Raw genomic sequence first — 18,453 nt, 5'->3', positions numbered from 1 at the left:
ATTCGTAAGGACTCTCAATTCAAAGGCAAATTTAGAGAAGACAGTTGCAAAATGAATAAATACTTCAAACTGAAAAACTTACTCTTCAGCAGACATGGCAGTTTTAGCTCATTTTTAAAGTGGAAAGCTACGGTAAGATAAGGATTTAAACAGGTTTTGTGAAATGAATAATCTGTGTCGTTCAGTTTGAAGTTGTGTTTGTTTTCTTTCAAGTACCTTTGCCACCATGGTGCACTAACGGAAATATGGAACTAGACTATTTGCAGTTTCACTGGTATAATCCATACAAGAAGAAAGGCCATAGTTTGACCGGAAAAACAAGGACAGATTCCCACATAATTCATCGTGCTGTAACTGAGCACAATGTTGCTTCCAATACCTTGTACGCATACCAAGAAACAGCCTGAAAGGCCTATCTTTCCAGTGTAGTATTTAATTTCTCAACCAGGTTTTCTGCTGTATGCTGTTCTATAATACTTTTGGTTTCTGGAACTGCAGATTGATTCACCCAATTCTTATTATAATGGCAAGTAATAGTCCTGCAATTTTCTGTAGTTAATGCTGTCCATTAGTTGGCAGCGAAGAACGTAGTAATGATGTCACAAAGTTGTACAGCATGGAAATAGACCTTAGGTCCAACTCGTCCATGCCGATCAGATTTCCTAAATAAATCTAATCCCACTTGCCAATATATAGCTCATATCTCTCTAAACTTTTCCTATTCATATACCTATCCAGATGCCTTTTAAATGGTGCAATTGTACCAGCCTCCACCACTTCCTCTGGCAGCTCATTCCATACATGCAACACCCTCTGCGTGACAAAGTTGCCCATTAGGTCCCTCTTAAATCTTTCCTTCTCACCGTAAACCTATGCCCTCTAGTTTTGGGCTAGCCCACCATGGGGAACAGACCTTGACCATTCATGCCCCTCATGATTTTATAATCATCTTTAAAGTCACTCCTCAGCATTCAACACTCCATGGAAAATAGTGTCAGCCTATTCAGCCTCTCGTTATAGTTCAAACACCCCAACCTTCACAACATCTTTGTAAATCTTTTCTGAATGCTTTCAAGTTTCACAACATCCTTGCTATAGTAGGGAGATATGAAATTAACACAGTCTCCCAAAAGTGGCCTAAAGAATGTCCTGAACAGCATCATGAACGTATTCCAATTTTTCCCAAAAAAACTTCACACAGTCCTCATAACAATTCTCTAAATGTCTGTCTCACAGGGACACAGTATTCAGGATCCAAAAATACATGAAAGCCTGTTCCCTCAACAGCACTTAAAGGAAGCACAGTCATGGTGATCATACAGTCTATCAGCTCAATTAGTTATTTTGCACATTGCATGTTGCTTTCTTGAACTACCAGAAACAAACATCATCTGGTTTGTTTGTTTTTTGCTTATTCACATGAAATGGAAGCATGCTTCAGATTTAGAGATAATGGGAACTGCAGATGCTGGAGAATTCCAAGATAGTAAAATGTGAGGCTGGATGAACACAGCAGGCCAAGCAGCATCTCAGGAGCACAAAAGCTGACGTTTCGGGCCTAGACCCTTCATCAGAGAGGGGGATGGGGAGAGGGAACTGGAATAAATAGGGAGAGAGGGGGAGGCGGACCGAAGATGGACAGTAAAGAAGATAGGTGGAGAGAGTATAGGTGGGGAGGTAGGGAGGGGATAGGTCAGTCCAGGGAAGACGGATAGGTCAAGGAGGTGGGATGAGGTTAGTAGGTAGATGGGGGTGCGGCTTGGGGTGGGAGGAAGGGATGGGTGAGAGGAAGAACCGGTTAGGGAGGCAGAGACAGGTTGGACTGGTTTTGGGATGCAATGGGTTGGTGGGGGGGGGGGGAGAGCTGGGCTGGTTGTGTGGTGCAGTGGGGGGAGGGGACGAACTGGGCTGGTTTAGGGATGCAGGAGGGGAAGGGGAGATTTTGAAACTGGTGAAGTCCACATTGATACCATATGGCTGCCCAGGGATCCCAGGCGGAATATGAGTTGCTGTTCCTGCAACCTTCGGGTGGCATCATTGTGGCAGTGCAGGAGGCCCATGATGGACATGTCATCTAGAGAATGGGAGGAGGAGTGGAAATGGTTTGCGACTGGGAGGTGCAGTTGTTTGTTGCGAACTGACCGGAGGTGTTCTGCAAAGCGGTCCCCAAGCCTCCGCTTGGTTTCCCCAATGTAGAGGTAGCCGCACCGGGTACAGTGGATGCAGTATACCACATTGGCAGATGTGCAGGTGAACCTCTGCTTAATGTGGAATGTCATCTTGGGGCCTGGGATAGGGGTGAGGGAGGAGGTGTGGGGACAAGTGTAGCATTTCCTGCGGTTGCAGGGGAAGGTGCCGGGTGTGGTGGGGTTGGAGGGCAGTGTGGAGCAAACAAGGGAGTCACGGAGAGAGTGGTCTCTCCGGAAAGCAGACAGGGGAGGGGATGGAAAAATGTCTTGGGTGGTGGGGTCGGATTGTAAATGGCGGAAGTGTCGGAGGATGATGCGTTGTATCCGGAGGTTGGCACGGTGGTGTGTGAGAACGAGGGGGATCCTCTTAGGGCTGTTGTGGCGGGGGCGGGGTGTGAGGGATGTGTTGCGGGAAATACGGGAGACGCGGTCAAGGGCGTTCTCGATCACTATGGGGGGAAAGTTGCAGTCCTTAAAGAACTTGGACATCTGGGATGTGCGGGAGTGGAATGTCTTATCGTGGGAGCAGATGCGGCGGAGGCGGAGGAATTGGGAATAGGGGATGGAATTTTTGCAGGAGGGTGGGTGGGAGGAGGTGTATTCTAGGTAGCTGTGGGAGTCGGTGGGCTTGAAACGGACATCAGTTACAAGCTGGTTGCCTGAGATGAAGACTGAGAGGTCCAGGAAGGTGAGGGATGTGCTGGAGATGGCCCAGGTGAACTGAAGGTTGGCATGGAAGGTGTTGGTGAAGTGGATGAACTGTTCGAGCTCCTCTGGGGAGCAAGAGGCGGCGCCGATACAGTCATCAATGTACAGGAGGAAGAGGTGGGGTTTGGGGCCTGTGTAGGTGCGGAAGAGGGACTGTTCCACGTAACCTACAAAGAGGCAGGCATAGCTGGGGCCCATGCGGGTGCCCATGGCCACCCCCTTCGTCTGTAGGAAGTGGGAGGAGTCAAAAGAGAAGTTGTTGAGTGTGAGGACGAGTTCAGCTAGGCGGATGAGAGTGTCGGTGGAGGGGGACTGGTCGGGCCTGCGGGACAGGAAGAAGCGGAGGGCCTTGAGGCCATCTCCATGCGGAATGCAGGTGTACAGGGACTGGACGTCCATGGTGAATATGAGGTGTTGGGGGCCAGGGAATTGGAAGTCCTGGAGGAGGTGGAGGGCGTGGGTGGTGTCACGGACGTAGGTGGGGAGTTCCTGGACCAAAGGGGAGAAAATGGACTCCAGATAGGTGGAGATGAGTTCGGTGGGGCAGGAGCAGGCTGAGACGATGCGTCGACCAGGGCAGGCAGGTTTGTGGATTTTGGGAAGGAGACAGAAACGGGCCGTGCGGGGTTGGGGAACAATGAGGTTGGAGGCTGTGGGTGGGAGGTCCCCTGAGGTGATGAGGTCGTGAATGGTGTTGGAGATGATGGTTTGGTGCTCAGGTGTGGGGTCATGATCGAGGGGGCGGTAGGAGGTGGTGTCGGAGAGTTGGCGTCTGGCCTCGGCGATGTAGAGGTCAGTGCGCCATACTACCACTGCGCCACCCTTGTCTGCGGGTTTGATGGTGAGGTTGGGGTTGGAGCGGAGGGAGCGGAGGGCTGCCCGTTCTGCGGGGGAGAGGTTGGAATGGGTGAGAGGGGTGGAGAGGTTGAGGCGGTTGATGTCTCGACGGCAGTTGGAGATGAAGAGGTCGAGGGAGGGTAGGAGGCCTGGGGGTGGTGTCCAGGAGGAGGACTTGCGTTGGAAGCGGGTGAAGGGGTCAGTGGAAGGAGGGTTAGGTTCCCGGTTGAAGAAGTAGGCATGGAGGCAAAGACGACGGAAAAACTGCTCTATGTCCAACCGTGACTGGTATTCGTTGATGTGTGGTTGTAGGGGGACAAAGGTGAGCCCCTTGCTAAGGACTGACCATTCGTCCTCAGTCAGTGGGAGGTCTGGGGGGATGGTGAAGATGCGGCAGGGCTCAGTGTGACTGTCTTCTCTGGGGTTGCTGGCTGTGGAGGTTGTGGGCAGAGCGATGAGGTCGTCAGCCGTGGGCGGGGTTCCGTCGGCCGTGGGCGGGGTTCCGTCGGCGGTTGGAGGATCGGGGTGGCTGGCAGCAGCTGCGGTGAGGGTGGTGTGTGGGGTGTTGTACCTGGACGTGGAGGTGGTGACTGCAGCAGCGGTTCCGGACGTTCTGTGGCCGGCGGAGGCGGATGTGACGTCATCGGTGCGGTCTCCGGCCGTGTCCTCATGGTCAATAGCGGCGGGTGCATGGTAGGGGAGGGTCAGGGACAGAGTCGGGATTTGGGAGGCACAGGAATCCTCTTGTGGGTGGCAGGGGCCAGTGAGTTGGTTGTACTTACGATTTTTGGTGTCCAGTAAAGCTGAGTGAACCTGGGTATTCAGTCTGTGGATCCTGCGGAGGATGAAAAACAGCAGAGGTCCTTTGCAGGTCTGGGAGAGGGAGGCTCTGAGCTGGGGCAGGCTGGATTGCAGTGCCTGGAGGTGCCGGCGCATGGCTGCGAGTGTCTGTTTCAGGACTCACAGGGAGAAACGCTTCTGAAGGGTCTGAATATTCTGGGTGTTGGAGATGATGGTTTGGTGCTCAGGTGTGGGGTCATGATCGAGGGGGCGGTAGGAGGTGGTGTCGGAGAGTTGGCGTCTGGCCTCGGCGATGTAGAGGTCAGTGCGCCATACTACCAGGAGGTAGAGGTGGTCACGGCTGGGGCCAAATTGGGAAGGCTGAAATGTGGACTATAGTCCCTTGGGGATGATCTGGTTCCGTAGGCAGGTGCTGAGGAAGGTGATGTGGCTGTGGTACCTGGTTTGCTTCAGGACATGGTCGAGCAGTTTCAAGGCCGAAGAGATTACAACAGAGTTGCAATGGGAGAGAGCTTCCCTGAGGTTGGTCCGGAGGGAGGAGGGTAACTTCTTCAGGTTAGGCATCCCTGGAAGGGGCTTCGCAGTGAGGTTAAAATAGTATCAGAGATAATGGGAACTGCAGATGCTGGAGAATTCCAAGATAGTAAAATGTGAGGCTGGATGAACACAGCAGGCCAAGCAGCATCTCAGGAGCACAAAAGCTGACGTTTCGGGCCTAGACCCTTCATCAGAGAGGGGGATGGGGAGAGGGAACTGGAATAAATAGGGAGAGAGGGGGAGGCGGACCGAAGATGGACAGTAAAGAAGATAGGTGGAGAGAGTATAGGTGGGGAGGTAGGGAGGGGATAGGTCAGTCCAGGGAAGACGGACAGGTCAAGGAGGTGGGATGAGGTTAGTCGGTAGATGGGGGTGCGGCTTGGGGTGGGAGGAAGGGATGGGTGAGAGGAAGAACCGGTTAGGGAGGCAGAGACAGGTTGGACTGGTTTTGGGATGCAGTGGGTGGGGGGGGGGGGGGGGGGGCGGAGAGCTGGGCTGGTTGTGTGGTGCAGTGGGGGGAGGGGACGAACTGGGCTGGTTTAGGGATGCAGTAGGGGAAGGGAAGATTTTGAAACTGGTGAAGTCCACATTGATACCATATGGCTGCCCAGGGTTCCCAGGCGGAATATGAGTTGCTGTTCCTGCAACCTTCGGGTGGCATCATTGTGGCAGTGCAGGAGGCCCATGATGGACATGTCATCTAGAGAATGGGAGGGGGAGTGGAAATGGTTTGCGACTGGGAGGTGCAGTTGTTTGTTGCGAACTGACCGGAGGTGTTCTGCAAAGCGGTCCCCAAGCCTCCGCTTGGTTTACCCAATGTAGAGGTAGCCACACCGGGTACAGTGGATGCAGTATACCACATTGCCAGATGTGCAGGTGAACCTCTGCTTAATGTGGAATGTCATCTTGGGGCCTGGGATAGGGGTGAGGGAGGAGGTGTGGGGGCAAGTGTAGCATTTCCTGCGGTTGCAGGGGAAGGTGCCGGGTGTGGTGGGGTTGGAGGGCAGTGTGGAGCGAACAAGGGAGTCACGGAGAGAGTGGTCTCTCCGGAAAGCAGACAGGGGTGGGGATGGAAAAATGTCTTGGGTGGTGGGGTCGGATTGTAAATGGCGGAAGTGTCGGAGGATGATGCGTTGTATCCGGAGGTTGGTAGGGTGGTGTGTGAGAACGAGGGGGATCCTCTTAGGGCGGTTGTGGCGGGGGCGGGGTGTGAGGGATGTGTTGCGGGAAATACGAGAGACGCGGTCAAGGGCGTTCTCGATCACTGTGGGGGGAAAGCTTCAGATTTAAATGGTTCAGAGCATTGTACCGGTGCCATTTACATACCTCAGCACTGCACTAAGTAGTTTACATCTAAGAATGTTTTCTTGTATTTTTGTGAAATGATTCCAGGCATTCCTCCTTTACAATTGTCCCATCTTCAGAATACATCATATTTCCTGGCATGTAAAAGCAATTTTCAAAAACTGCAATAACCTAGGCAGTTAGTATTGTTACAATTTTTAAAATGCATCATAATGTCAAAAAGTTATTTCATTAATCAGGTTTAATCACTAACAGCAACATAACAATGGCAAGACGCACATTTCTTACTAATTAGTCATTGAACCATTTGCTAAGTTACATAATAGAGGGCTGAAATAGATCAGTCATTAAATATGTTCAAGACAGAGATCAACAGATTTCTGGATTCTCATAATTTCAAGGAATATAGCAATAGCACAGGAAAATGGTATTGACGTAGATGATCAACTATGATCTTGAATGGAGAAGCAGGGTCAAAGAGCTGAATGGCATACTCCTGTTTGTATGTTCATGATCAGTTTTTGAGAAAAAAGTGTATTGATACGGTGAGTCCAGTTGAGTTTCTGGTCAACTGTAACACCAAGGATATTGATAGAGTGCAATTCAGCGATGGTAACATACAAACCAAAAACGGTGTCAACAACAAATTGTGCATCTAATGAAAGGGAAAAAATGCTCCAAATTTTTGGAAAATAATTGGGCCATCAAACCTCAAAATTATTACACAGTAAATCTGATGGCAATTGCCAGCATTCACACATGGACAGTTAACTGGTCTCGTCCCAGAGTGGAGGTCTTCTTCAGCAAGGGGTCCTTGTTCCGGCCTGGAAGTCTCATTCTGGGTATGCTAGCAACCTTGTCCTGGAGGGGCTGTCTTGGCTTGGTCTCCAGGTTGAGCCGTCTTCTCCTAGTATGGAGGTCTTGTCCCGGCGTGGTGGTTTCCTCTGGCGGTGGCTTCTGTGTATTCCAGCGTTTGTCGTTTTAATCAGCTTCCCCTGAACTGAAAGGAATCTATGAAGAATTCTGTCTTAACTTTCAATTTCGTTTTCTTCTTATCGTTGACTTATGTCATTAATACAAGCACCATGGTATGGCATCTTTTCACTGTTTTTGTAAAAATACACATGACAATAAATTGATTTTCTATTGTAAATACGAGAACGAAGAAGATGGTGTTCAGTTTGCTCTGCTCGGCCACAATCTTCACTACATCAGAGCCTAATCGAAAGACTTGTTATCACCATATATGAAGGGCATGATGCTGGTAGTTCTAGCCACAAGAGACTCTCTAAAACTCATTTCATAAGATTAGGGTTCATCCATTCAAACACAAGCACATTTTTAATTTTAAACAGTATTCACTATATGTGGGTATTGCTCGTTAGACCAGCATCTATTGCCCAGAGGGCACTTAAGAGTCAACCACATTTCTGTGGATCTCAAGTCAGATATAGGCCAGGCCAGATAAGATGGCAGGTTCCAGAGATAGTAGGAACTGCAGATGCTGGAGAATCTGAGATAATAAGGTGTAGAACTGGATGAAAACAGCAGGCCAAGCAGCATGAGAGGAGCGGGAAGGCTGCCATTTCGGGCCTAGACCCTTAAGATTGCCTGCTTGGCCTGCTATGTTCATCCAGCTCTACACCTTGTTATCTAAGATGGCAGGTTTACTTCCCTAAATAACACTACTGAACGAGACGGGTGTTTACAACAACATATAATGGGTCAACATTCACTTTAACGTAGAAACACGGAAGATAGAAGTGAGAGGCCATTTGGCTCTTTGAGTCTGCTCTGTCATTCATCACAATCATGGCTGAGCATCCAACTTATTAGCTTAATCCTGCTTTCTCCACATAACCTTTGATCCCATTCACCCTAAGTGCAATATCTGGCCGTCTCTTGAATACATTCAATGTTTTGGCATCAACTACTTCCTGTGGTAATGAATTCCACAAGCTTACCAATATTTGAGTGAAGAAATACTTCCTCATCTCCATCCAAAATAGTCTACCCCAAATCAGACTGTGACCCTTGGTTCTGGACACACCCACCATCGGGAACATCCTCCCTACATCTACCCTCTAGTCCTATGAGAATTTTATAAGTCTCTAGGAGATACCCCTTCATTCGTTAGACTTTTATTAAACACCAATTTCATCACCTGCCATTGTGGGATTCAAACCCATTTCAGCCAAACATTTGCCTGGGATTCTGGATTACTACCACGAACGTTACCGCTAAGCTACCACAAGTCTCAATGAGTACAAAATAATAATTCTAGTAATGAAAATGCACCTCTAAGTGTTCAGTCTCATTTCTTCAGCTGTTAATTGGATATTTTAAAACTGAAAGTTATTGTTCATTTTCCTATCTATTTCTTTTAGCTTTCCCTCTCTCAATCAAATCTTTATTTCACTTTCTGTATATCGTATTACATTAAATTAACATTCTTTTAGATAATGCATGCATTAGTGAATGTTCTTCAATCTGGCTGGTTGTATGCACACCTGTTCCATTTCCTGTTCATAAAAGTCCCAAATCTGTTTAGAGGGTGCTTCATTGAGACATCCAATACAATGCCCTTAGGTTGTCATGCAAAAGCCCACCAAAAGGCTGTAAATACATCAAACTCCATGCACTATCCTTTAAAACACAAAATACAGACTAAAGAATATGTTCAACTCAGAAGTTTTAATGTACCCAAGTTTGTAGTGATAGAATTTCTAGTAGTTTCAACAATCCTAAAATACTATTTAAAATAAAGTTTATCCCTGATTCTTTTCACATTAAGATCAGTCTTAGCTATGAAATTCCCTGCTAATGCTCAAATACATCAAGTGGAATTAATTATTAGTTCCAGTATTGTACCGCCAAAATAATACAAAAGCCATCCAAGATTAAAAGCAAGGTACATTTAGCCCATTTATCATAGTGTGTCATTTTGCTTTGTATTTCATTTCCCTTCTGTTTTCTATTAAGTATATATCCTATGTTAGATCATGAAACAGTGTATTTGCTTTTTGAACTCTGAAACCAAGCCAATTTCCACAACAAAAACAAAAGATTAGTGCTAGGCTACTTAGCTCCTTATTCCACTGCTATTAAAAGAGATCAGAACTGATTGGCAAATTAATTCCACAAACACACCTTTGCCCTATATCCCCAACACCTTCAAGTGATAGAATTTTATCAATCTCAGATTGATTTCCAAATGATCAAGAATCAATTGCTGTATGTAGAATATAGTTTGAAATCTTTTCATCACCCTTTGTGTGTAGAAGTGTTTCCTAATTGCACTCTTGAAAGTTCTGAGGTTTTATTTCAGTTATATCCCCCGGCGCTAGGCTCCTCAAACAGCAGAAACAGTTTATCTCCATCTATCTATTCCCCTTAATATTCTGTAAACATTGATTGAAACACCACCTAACTGAAATTCCAGGGAATACAAACTAATGAGTATAATTTTTCCTTATAATTAAGGCCTTGGAGTCTGGTATCATTCTCCTAAACCAGCACTGCATTCCCTCCAATATATCCTTCCTGAAGTGTCTGCCCAGAACTGCTTGCTGTATTAAATTCATTCCATGAACACTGTTTACTGGGTAAACAGGCTTCTCATTATGCTGGAGAGAGAGATAGTAGGAACTGCAGATGCTGGAAAATCCGAGATAACAAGGTGTAGAGCTGGATGAACATAGCAGGCCAAGCAGCATCAGAGGAGCAGGAAAGCTTGATGTTTCGGGTCGGGACCCTTCTTTATGCTATTGTTTTCCCAAGCTTGTTGCATGTTGTCGACACTGCAGAAAACAAATAGCCCTCTCTATATCGATGACACATTTTTAAGAAGAGCTCCTTCTCAGCTCATCACTCAAAACTATTTACTCTAATGAGAATTTTATATTCTTTAGTCTCTCTGATCAAATCGAGAAACTATCCATGCCCATTCTTTGGAAGACATCTCTGGGGATTCTTATCAATAATAGTGATCAAATGTGGAGGGCCATTTAAGTCTTAACATGATTTTGGTACCAGCATAACTTCTTTTAAAATCTCAAAGAATCCAGTTGCAGTTGTACAGATATTTAACACAGAAAATTTAAAATTGATAGCGACACCCTGGTCAATCAATCCACAAGCCAGATAGGAACTGAGCAATGCCAGCAGGAATACACCTCTAATAAAATATTTTATAATTTGACAAAAACTGATTGTTAAGGTTTAATACCTTGTAACCTTTGTTATTTTTAAATATCTGAAGGCAAAAGCTACTTAAGAATGTAAAGATTATTGCAGTCACATTTCCTTGAGCTTTCCAATGTTAATTATGCAATTCGCCCAACCTAATTAAACTGTTTTGAGAGATTACAGTAAGGTTAAAAGTTCATTGTAAAATTTAACATTACAGACCATCTCAAGACATGTCTCACCCAGCACAAAAGGAATTCTTTAGCTAAATACCACATAAATTAACTGTAACTTAATAACATAATAAATGTTTCATTAACTGAATTTTGCTAATTAGAACATAGAACAGTACCACACAAGGAACAAGGCCTTCAGCCCATCATGCCTGCGCTGACCATGATGCCATTCTAACCTAATAGCATCCGTTTGCAAGTAGTCGGTATCCCTCCATTCCCTGCATGTTCATGTGTCTGTCTAAATGCTTCTTAAATATTGGTCCCATATCTGCAGCTACCACATCCCCTAGCAGTGCATTCCAGGCACCTACCACCCTCTGTGTAAAAAAACTTTCCTTGCACATCTCCTTTAAATTTTTCCCCTCTTAATTTAAACCTATTCCCCCTAGTATTTGACACTTCCACCCTGGGGAAAAAAGACACTGACTATCCAGCCTATCCATGCCCCTCATAATTTTGTATTTTTCCACTAGATTATCCATCAACCTTTGAAGCTTTAGCAAAAAACAATATAAGTTTGTCCAACCTCCCCTTATAGCCATACTACTCCAATCCAAGCAACATCTTGGTAAATCTTTTGCATCCTCTCCAAAGTCTCCATATCCTTCCTATAATGTGGTGACCAGAATTGCACACATTAAAGCTTTGACAAAATACAAAACATCTATATCAAAACTGAGATTTCTATATAGCATTACAGAATGATGAAATAGGTCGTATTGTGCCCTCAACTTTGACTCTAAAACTAAAGCAAGACATAGAAAATATTGCAAGAAAATGTGACATCAAAACATTGGTAAAAGTGGAGTCCAATGTAATAAAAGGAACTGTATTTATTCAGTAACCATAAACCAATAATTTGTTATTTGTGGGTTGCAGCCATTATAAATTATGTGTTGAGATCAACGATTTTCCATCTACGTGGTAAAGTGCAAGATTCCTGGAATCTAATCCTCAAAAGAAAATCTTGGAATACTACGTAAAAATGGAATTTGATTCATTCTAGTATCATATACCAGTAGTTCTGTAAAGTAAATAGATTAGAGCATAGAGGCATTGCCTGAATTACAAGGGTGACCACCATAAAAGGGCAACAAGAACAAACAAGACAAAATCCAGTGCTGCATCGCAATTACAAATTTTCACCAAAGCAATATTGCAACCTAGACTCATGCCAATGGTAGCCTTACCCATCAAACAGATCCATTGTAGTTATGATCACCTCACTGAAGAAAACTATTTGACCTAGGACGTTAGTTTGCAGATTTTCGCAGTAGACTTTCAGGTCAAAATATTCTGATGAAACTTTTGGCGATTCTATGATGACGGGCAAGGTGTTACGTGTGACCTCCATTCCGGGTTGCTGCATTGTTACAACTTTTAAAGATACTTTCTGTGACTTAAGTACACCTTCCTTGTCCAGTCTGGGCCATAGCCATTTTAGGAAAGTTTGTCGAATATCCTGAAATAGTAAAAATTGCAAGCCTCGATGAAAATGAAACTTACTGGGTTCCTGACACCTGATTTTATTCTATAAGGAAATTATTACTCAAGGAAATGAGTACTAATCAAAGCAACTAAACACAGGAATCAATGACATAGTTTATGGTGCTAGTAGACTTTTACTCCAGGATTACCATTCTCAAAATTACCAGACAGACATCTACTATTAATGGTGTAAGTGTGCCAAGTTAAGTTCCAACCAAATAAAATAAATACATTATATTCAAGTTTTGCAATGTTAGTGTGAGGAATAACCCATTTCAAGCCCCTACTGTCTGCATCGCGTCCTCTCAGATCAGATAGAACAGTTGGATGCAGTGTAAAAGCTCTCAACTTGACACTAAAACATCACCTCAACCTCAGAACAATATTCCCCAATATATTACAGTGCAAGATTTTCTTTTATAATCCCATAACAATTATCCTAAGTCACCTCTATTAAACACTAATAATTGTCATATTAGCTGCAATTTTCTTTTGCCCACTCGTGCCTACTTAGTGCAGGTTTGAAACTGCGCTTATTACTTTCATCGAGCAGTCTGAAGGTCAGTAAACATAGAAGACATCTGCAGTGCATTTGAATCCAACCCCATAGGGGAAGGGCCAATATCCAATCCACCTTAGTGTAGTTTTGCCCTCTCATCCACCTTGGTTATCAAATACGTCCATGCAATTAACAATTCAGGTATGTCCACTTAAATTAAAATCTCTCTGCTAGTTCATGTGTAAATTATATGCAAATTTTAGCAGTGACACAGAGAAATGGCAAAGCTCCCAATAATATTAGGGGGAGAGAAACTGTACTGCTCTGGTCATGAGTTGAGCAGGTATTTTTGAAGAAAAAAGTAACATGCAACAGTAATTTAACTTGTCTGTAATTTATTATAAGAAAAACCTGCACTGTACGCTAGGGCACGTCTGATTCTGAAACAAATTCATACTACAGATATGCTGAATTTCCGAACCACGAACATTAAGCAGACTATTTTTACAGCTACCGCAGTTACAATGAATGATCTGGAAGCAATCTTATAAGCAGCCTGCACTCATCAGCAAAATGTTTATTGTGACAAAGTAGCCAAGGTCGAAGGTTAAATGTCACCTCCAAGCTCCTGACATACCTACAAAGGAATGAATGCAAGTTTTTACATTTGAGAACAGTGCGTTTTGTGTTGTGGAGAGTCATACAAAACACTAAACAGCTTAGCCGATATATCCATTGATGATGTGTATTTTTTAATGTGTACTTCCTTCTTTAAATGATCCATTTTGACAGAATATTCAAGATATCCAAATATTATATTGTGTGAAGGTTTTCAATGATATTTTCCTTATCAAATTGTTGCAATCTTTGCACTACTCATGTTTAAACAGAACCTATTCTTAGATAAATAATTTCTGTTATGAATAATTTTAAATGAAACTAGCTGCAAAACCTTCTTCGTCTTTATTAATTACTGCAATTATTAACAGAAGTAAACATATTTGTGAGACAAAGCGAAGGCACCAATTCAAGCTTCTCATCACCATTACAAATATCTTACACACACATTGAAATGTTTGATTTGACTATACCCTTCTCAAACTTAGAAAGATAAAACATTTCAAATGCAAAAGGAAAATTGTTCCAAGTAATTTGCTAATTTTAATGAAGTGTTTGAATCCTAAAAGGCATAAGCTACCAATTACGAAAACGGGAATTAAAGATGAGGCAAAACACTTTCACTCATGAGTTTTGTGATAAAATACTAGATCAGGGCACTGAATCAAATAATAATTACAAAAGTTAGAAATGCAAATGGCACTCATTCTGAAAAATGATACAATTGAGAAGCTTGGTAAGTGGGTAAGTGTGTGACTGATCAAAGAACGGTAAAATAGGGCATATGACTGTTGACTGTCCAATTTGCTTAGATCCTATGATGCCACACGACGAAAGAATAGACAATCAATTGCTTACAAAGTGTCAGTTAGAATTCTCAAAGGAATGGATTCACCAACTCAACTGCAAATATCCCACAGTATGAAAAACGTTAAAAAAAACTACCAATGAGAAAATAGTAGTGGATAACAAAGTCTTACAAACAGTTATTGTTAACTGGGGGATTGTGCTGGTAATCAAGCTTCACTACTCTGAGAGCTAAAAGAAAAGTGCAAATGTTTTATTCAATCACTGAATGGTCAATCATTTTCTCTTTGTGACTGTTATCCAGAAGAAAACAGGCTTTCACCAGGATCCTTCAATATCCTGAAAATAACTTGATTGTTATAAATACAACTTATTCTTTAAACAATTTACAAAACTGATTAACAATTGACCTGTTGTGCCGAACTAAATCCCACACACACAAATACAAATCTTCCCAGCCCTTGAAGAAGGGAGGCAATGGTGAGACAGTTAGAAAATATACCAAGAATATAATAAATTAAATTCTCAATAGAGTAGAGAAAAATCAGATTTTACACAAAGATTCAATGGCTAGATTAGAATCTCACTAGTGAAAAGCCAATTGATTTTATTAATATTTCATTATTCCTTAAGCTCCCCTCATTTATTTGCAGGTTGCTATGTTCCCATGCAGTGGAGAGAAACTAAACGGCACCAGTTCCCAACATGAAAATCCAAGTGGTCACCCGGTGACTGCACAGAGGTTGGCATTGGCAAAGCACTAGAGTCACCACAATCATCATACAACATTTCAAACTCACTTATGATAAAGTTCACGGCTGCCAATGTGCACTTTGGACATAGTAACATCATCCATTGCTCCACAGAAACCAGACAGGTCCTTGGCCTTATGTAGGAAGCAGTTTCAGGATCTTAGCTTGCTTTCTCCGCATTTACTCACTTTGCACCTACTGGATGCTCACAGCATCTCTGCCTTTTTGCGTATTGCTGCTTCATTCATAATTTACAGGCAAGTTCTGCCTTGCCTTGCCTTTTATGGTAGCCAGAAAGCCAGGCAGCTTGTCAAGCTCTCTGCAATGAATGGTAAAGGGATGGATCTGTTGCTGTTCAGCACTTGCTACATCAAGTTCACACCGACACTACATACCAGTACCCTAAATGGCAAACACACTGAATGTGCTTGAATCAAATCTAGTTAGACTTGTCCTCGGGCCATAAATGGGGAACTATGGTCAGTCAGCCCGCCCCATCACAGACAGCCAAGGGCATAGTTTGATCTCAGTCAAAGGGCTTGGACGCTGTCAGTCAGCCAGTTAGGACAATCAGGGTTGGCGAACAATCTCAATACAGTCCAATGAATGGGCTACAATCAATCCGCTGGTTCAAGATAAATACATCCAGGGATCTAGACGGAAATTAGTCAGAATCTGGTCCGTCATCACTCAGGCTGTCCTTCTAAATCTGTTATTGGGGTGAGCAACTGTCAGTCCTCTGGATCTGTGCATCGAAAATCAAGGGTTTATTATGAGTCAGTGTTGCAGCGGGGATGCCAGAGAAGTCAATTGTGGGATTGGAGACAGCTTCCTGGAATGCAGAGTGGAGCAACACAACATAACAGGATGGGAAACAATTCAGCCTGAGGGGGCACAGGGTATTGCAAGATGTTAGGGTCATCTATTGTCATGACCAACTTGGTTTTGATGGGCATCATGATAGTTGATCTAACTAAGCAGTAGGTCTGGGGTCAGAGGGGTAAAATGAGGAGATGAAGAGGATAAATAAAAGGGTGCAAGACAAAAAGGGAGCGATCAGGAGGGTTTGAGAGGCTGAGCCGGCAACTCATTCTCTGAAGCACTGGCTGTGTTGCCTTTCATTGCAAATGTGCACAAAAGTGAAAATGGCTCCCAGCATACTCACAATGGATGGGCTATGTTTTTTTTTGACCGAGGGGATGGGCTCTACTTCTGAGCAATGTGAGGCCCACAAGGCAAGCTGGTACAGAAGGTAGAGTCTCATGGGATCTGGGTGAGCTGGCTAGATGGATAACAAAACTGGCTTGGTCATAGAAGATAGAGAGAGAAGGTGAAACGGTGCACTTTGGAATGGAGATCAGTAACCAGTAGTGTTTCACAAGGTCAGTGCTGCAGGATTTTAGTTATGAGGAGAGGTTGGATAAACTCAAACTGTTTTCACTGGAAACGCCAGAAAGTAGGGTCGCAGGGTTTTCACTGGAAAGATGGAAGTTGAGGGGCAATCTGATAGGGGTCTACAAGATTATGAGAAGCATATACAGTGTGGATAGTCAGAGGCTTTCTCCCAGGGTAGAAAGATCAACTAAAATAGGGCAAAGGTTTAAGATGAGAAGGTGAAAGTTTAGGGTAGTGAGGAGAAACTTTGTCAGACAGAGGTTGGTGGGTACCTGTAACGCACTGCCAGTGGAAGTGGTGGATGCAGACATGTTAGTAACATTTAAGGTGTATCTTGATAAACACATGAATGGGAGCTGAACAGAGGGAAAGGAACCGTGCATAGCAGATCTAAATAAGAATTAGGAATCAGCACAGGTTTGTTGGGCCCAAGGCCCTGTCCCTGTGGTGTATTGTATTGAATTGTATTGTATACTTGCTTTCGGAGACTAGGGTGTAGGCCATCAGACCCTGGGATTTTTCTGCCTTCAATGCCAATAGTTTTCCAGTGCTTTCTCGCCTAGAACAACTGTTTTAAGTTCCATCCTTTCTGGAACCTGTGCATTAACTGTTATTCTCGGGATGTTCTCCACTTCTAATGTTGTCCACTGTGAAAACTGAGGCAAAATACTGATTTAGTTCCTCCACCATTTCTGTGCCTCTCACTATTAACTTCACAATCTCATCCTCCAAAGGACCAACATTCACCTTGGCAGTCCCTTCCCTTTTATATACTGACAGAAAGTTTTGCTATGTTTTATATTTTGCGATAGTTTTCTTTCATAATTTACCTTTGCTCTTTTTACTACTTGTTTAGTAGCACTTTGTTGATTTTTAAAAATTTCGTGATCTTCCAGCCTGCCACTGGCCTTGACAATATGGTAACCTTTAGTTTTTTTCGATTAGATTAGATTCCCTACAGTGTGGAAACAGGCCCTTCGGTCCTACAAGTCCGCACTGTCCCTTGAAGCATCCCACCCAGACCCAGCCCCCTATAACCCAAACACCCCTGAACACTATGGGCAATTTAGCATGGCCAATCCACCTAGCCTGCACATCTTTGGATTGTGGGAGGAAACCGGAGCACCCGGAGAAAACCCACACAGACACGGGGAGAATGTGCAAACTCCACACAGACAGTCGCCCGAGGCTGGAAGCGAACCTGGGTCCCTGGTGCTGTGAGGCTGCAGTGCTAACCACTGAACCACCTTTGTCTTTATGTTATCATTAACTTTCTTGCTTAGCTGTGGATTTTTCTCTCTCTTACAATCCTTCTTTATCTCAGGAACATATTCTAGTTGAGAGGAATTGAATATCCCTTTAAACATCAACCACTGCTCATCAATTGTTCTGCCATTTCACCTTCCTGCCCAGTCCACTAGGGCTAAATCTGTCCTCATGCCTACGTAATTACTTTTGTTTAATTCCAGAATACTAATGTTGGACTCCAGTTTCTCATCTCTTAAACTTACACCTCTGCTTTGAACATATTCAGGAAGTCTGCTTCCACCAACTTTTCTGGGAGAGAATTCCAAAGGCACGCCACCTCAGAAAACAAATTTGCCTAATCCATGTTATAAATAGGTGACACTTGGTTTTAAGAAATGGCCTCTAGTTCTAGATTCTTCCACAACAGGAAACACATCTCTCCACATCTATATAAAAGTTTCCCTATGATACCAATTCAGCTAACTGACCTAGAATTTCCTACTCCCCGACTTCACTTTTTGAATGTAAAAATAAAAGAGTTACATTTGCTTGCTTCACTATCATCCATAGTGAAGATGGATGCAAAATAACCTGATCATCTGTCATTGCCTTGATGTCAGAGGCCTCAATATCGCAATGTTTTAAGGACAACGGTTAAATTCATTTGTGTGCTGCAACTGCTGACTGATCACCTTATTAAGGAGCTGCTTTACTGTTGATATTCCCTACACAGGCTCAATGGAACTGTTTTCAAAGGGTCCAGGCCTAGCAGCTGTTATTATCCTCTGTGGCTAAAGTACATCCACAGAAAATGACAAGGAAAACGTGTGTCTCGAAGCTCAGAT

General features: G+C 43.9%; 1 protein-coding gene across 8 annotated transcripts in view; it reads right to left on the bottom strand.

The window, feature by feature from the left end:
* The window catches only part of hlcs (holocarboxylase synthetase (biotin-(proprionyl-CoA-carboxylase (ATP-hydrolysing)) ligase)), a 171,124-nt gene that overhangs the window by 98,738 nt on the left and 53,933 nt on the right, over positions 1 to 18,453 (bottom strand). For all 8 annotated transcript variants that reach the window (XM_048540527.2, XM_048540529.2, XM_048540531.2 and 5 more), the window contains one exon: positions 11,992 to 12,263. In XM_048540527.2, coding sequence (XP_048396484.2) covers positions 11,992 to 12,263 — 272 coding nt within the window. The remainder of the gene's footprint in view (positions 1 to 11,991; positions 12,264 to 18,453) is intronic.

This window comes from Stegostoma tigrinum, chromosome 12 (genome assembly GCF_030684315.1).
Source record: "Stegostoma tigrinum isolate sSteTig4 chromosome 12, sSteTig4.hap1, whole genome shotgun sequence".
In the NCBI taxonomy this organism is placed as follows: domain Eukaryota; kingdom Metazoa; phylum Chordata; class Chondrichthyes; order Orectolobiformes; family Stegostomatidae; genus Stegostoma; species Stegostoma tigrinum.
This window is presented reverse-complemented; position numbering and strand designations above follow the sequence as displayed.